The 3303-nt window shown below is 42.3% G+C and overlaps 1 protein-coding gene across 1 annotated transcript; it reads left to right on the top strand.

Annotated features, from left to right (window-relative positions):
- The first annotated feature begins 631 nt into the window (after positions 1 to 631).
- Positions 632 to 3064, top strand: LOC117272361 (gamma-crystallin N-A-like). Its single transcript, XM_033651252.2, has 4 exons — positions 632 to 742; positions 953 to 1201; positions 1642 to 1787; positions 2798 to 3064. The coding sequence occupies exons 1-4, from the start codon at positions 722 to 724 to the stop codon at positions 2931 to 2933; spliced, it is 552 nt and encodes a 183-aa protein (XP_033507143.1). The 5' UTR covers positions 632 to 721; the 3' UTR covers positions 2934 to 3064.
- Positions 3065 to 3303: the final 239 nt, after the last annotated feature.

Here is a 3303-nt window from a genome sequence, read left to right as displayed (position 1 = left end):
CCCTTCTACGCCACTGTTGATAGAGAAAGAGGGGGGCCTGAAGTTGTACAGTACATTAAAAGCAGGTTTTTATCTGTTTAGTATCCTGCTCCACCTGTCTAACCTTAATACTGGATGTCTTTGATGTTGCAACAGGAGGGAAATTTCCATGGGTCAGGGTTTAAGTAGGTCCAGGTATCCTGCCTGGATCAGCAGCAGAAAAACAACACAGAGTGATCCGAAATTTGGAGCATGACGCTTGCTGTGCTGCCATTAATCTCAGACTGGGCCCACACCTCTTTGTTTCTACATTTTCCCAGTTACTCTATTCCAACTTGTCAGGAGACAGGTTTCTTGTTTGCTCTGGGTCATACATGTCCTTTCACCTCTGCTTTACTTTCCCTCTCTGTTTGTTTTCCCTCTTTGCCTCCCCTTGTCTGGACGCCACCCAAATATTACTCTGCAACCACAACTCAGTGCAACATCACTCCCAAAGCCCAATCATAGCAAAATCCCTCTCACTCTATTGTTTCGCCTCCCCCAGAGCCAAACTCCAATATCAGCAGTGGCACATGTAAGGGAAACTGTCCATGTGGCAAAATGTCTAAACCCCCCATTGTTGTGCTTTTGTTGCCTCTGCCTCGTGATACCACCACACTCTCTGTCGGCCATATATATCTGGGCGTCCAAATTTTTCCACTCTTAGACTGTGTGACTAGTTTGGAACAGCTAACAGTGGAAAATGTCTCAGTACTCAGGAAAGGTGAGTACCACAACAAGGGATGCAGTCACAGCACAGCCTTCCCAAACTTACTCATGTGCATCACACACAAATGTCAATCACAAAGGCATTAATGTAGCTGACTGGTCTGACTTCAGATAGCGCTTTTAGATATGTCTCCGACTGTCCATACAACTATCTGTTAGGAGATACAAATTTTAATCCTCACTGTTGTGGCAAAAAACACAACAGATCGTGTTCTTTGAGGGGAAATGTTTCACTGGGAGGAAGCTGGAGATCTGCAGTGACTGCGACAACTTCCAGGACCGTGGCTTCATGAACAGGGTCAACTCTGTCCGCGTGGAGAGCGGGGCCTTCGTCTGCTTTGACCACCCAGACTTTAAGGGCCAACAGTACATTCTGGAGCACGGAGAGTACCCCGAATTCCAGCGCTGGAATGCCCATAATGATCACATGGGCTCCTGCAGGCCAATCAGGATGGTAAGAGTGTGTGTGTGTGTGTGTGTGTGAGAGAGAGAGAGAGACCCCAGGGACAGACAAATATTTGGTTGTTAAAAAACAAAAAGCTTTGCAGACTGGCATATGTGTGGCCTCATTTGTGCACATCTGTTTTTCAAATAAAGTGGGAATGATTTTAATAACTCTGGTTTTATAATGATGCAGGAATTAGTCGTGCAGCACGGAGGCTTATTACCAACGTGTAGCTTTTCACATCCCGTATTAACGCCATCAGTTGAAAGTAAATCACACATTAAGTGCACTTGAGACACACTGTAGACCGTGGGCTATACATATCGCCCTCTATGAGCACAATACGGCCCCTGTCGCACAAAGGAGGAGGCCTTGGTCCTTTGCAGCGAGTTGAAGGCGAACATTTTTGTTATGACTCAGCGAGAGGGCATGTCATTATTCTCCCCCAGCATGGAGAGCACTACAGGATGGAGCTGTTCGAGGGAGACAACTTCGCAGGCCAGTGCGTGGAGCTGTGTGACGACTGCCCATTCCTGCAAGCACGAGGCCTGACCAAGAACTGCGTCAACTCCCTCAAGGTTTATGGAGATGGAGCGTATGTATTTCTACAGCAGCAGAGGGACAATTAGTTTGTTTGATTTCTGCTTAGAGCACATAATCACCAACATGAGCTAGAATATTCTAGGTTATTGTAATACAGGAACGGAGCCAGACACTATAAGCTCAGCCCAAACCCGGAGGGGACTTCTGTGAAACTAATTACAATGTGATTCTGTCTAATTTTTTAAAGACTCAGTTCACACAAAATTCTTTTTTGTTGTAGATTTATTTTATTAGGAATTTCAGCCTTTACTGTCAGGAGAGAAAAGGGGATGCCGTAAAAAAAGAGGCATAATTTCTCACTTGCCTCTTCAACAGCATCTCCTTCTAGAAACAGTGTCCTTGTTACTATGGCAGCATCTATAAAATTAATGTCATTTCTTGGTGCTTTTCGCACCACATACGAAATTCCATTGACCTGCGTTATGTTTGGGTGACATGAGAAATTTTAGAGGTGGGTGCCCATTGGGGAAAAGATGTTTTTAAGGCATTGACCATGAACCAGGATGTCCCTGGAGCACCTATGGCAATTTGTACGCCTTTCTCTCCCCTTATTTCCTGACATCTCTCCAGTCTCAACACTTTATGTCGAATATAAAATACGCTCTCCAAGAAAAAAAAAAAAATTAAAATGTAAAAAAAAAATAAATAAAAAAATAAAAATAAAAATAAAAATGCGTAAACTCCTCAAAAAAGAAAATCCTCAATAAAAAACAAACAAACAAACAAACAAACTAAAACTTAGAACCTGGGAAAATAAAGCCCAAATTATCTGCATTGCTAGATACCACAAGCGGTAAGAAAATGTGTTTTTTTTTTTATTTTAAACCATAAACATTCATTTTAACAATATATAAGCCAGGTCAAATATTGTCCGAAATATGTCATAGTCTTTACTTTCTATCCCCTGACTTCCACTACATATTGCACATTTAACATGTACAATTAAATGTACAATCCTAATTTAAAATGTATTTCAGTGTTATTATTTATTTTCCCAAACAGCTGGGTGCTGTACGAGGAGCCTAACTACCGTGGCCGCATGTACATTGTGGAGAGAGGAAACTACTGCAGCCACACAGAGTGGCAGGCGGAGAACCCCAACATCCAGTCTATTCGCAGGGTGGCAAACTACTTCTAAAGCATCTCATCGTCACTGGCAACGTGACAGCTGCAGGGATGAGGTCATCCACTGAGGAAAAACACACCACTCCGTCAAGTAATTTGACACTGTGGGGCTGTAACATAATAAAAGATGAAGAAAATGTTTGACATTGCTTGTTGTTTTATTTTTGTACTGAATTATTCAAAGGACGAATAAAGTAGTGATCCTACACTATCGTCAATCTTATTTCCATTTTTTTTTCTCCTTTTATGCCCACTCAGTGTGAAACTCTTAACTTAACCACTACATTTCATTGTCGAAATGGCTACAGGCTATGATTCAGGTAATTGCTCTCTCTTATAAGTACGAAACCTTTTCCTCATACTAATGGATCCATTACCAAGTT

The sequence above is a fragment of the Epinephelus lanceolatus genome, chromosome 12 (assembly GCF_041903045.1).
Source record: "Epinephelus lanceolatus isolate andai-2023 chromosome 12, ASM4190304v1, whole genome shotgun sequence".
Lineage (NCBI taxonomy): Eukaryota > Metazoa > Chordata > Actinopteri > Perciformes > Serranidae > Epinephelus > Epinephelus lanceolatus.
Note: the sequence above shows the minus strand (reverse complement) of the source record. Positions and strands in the feature narration are given on the sequence as shown.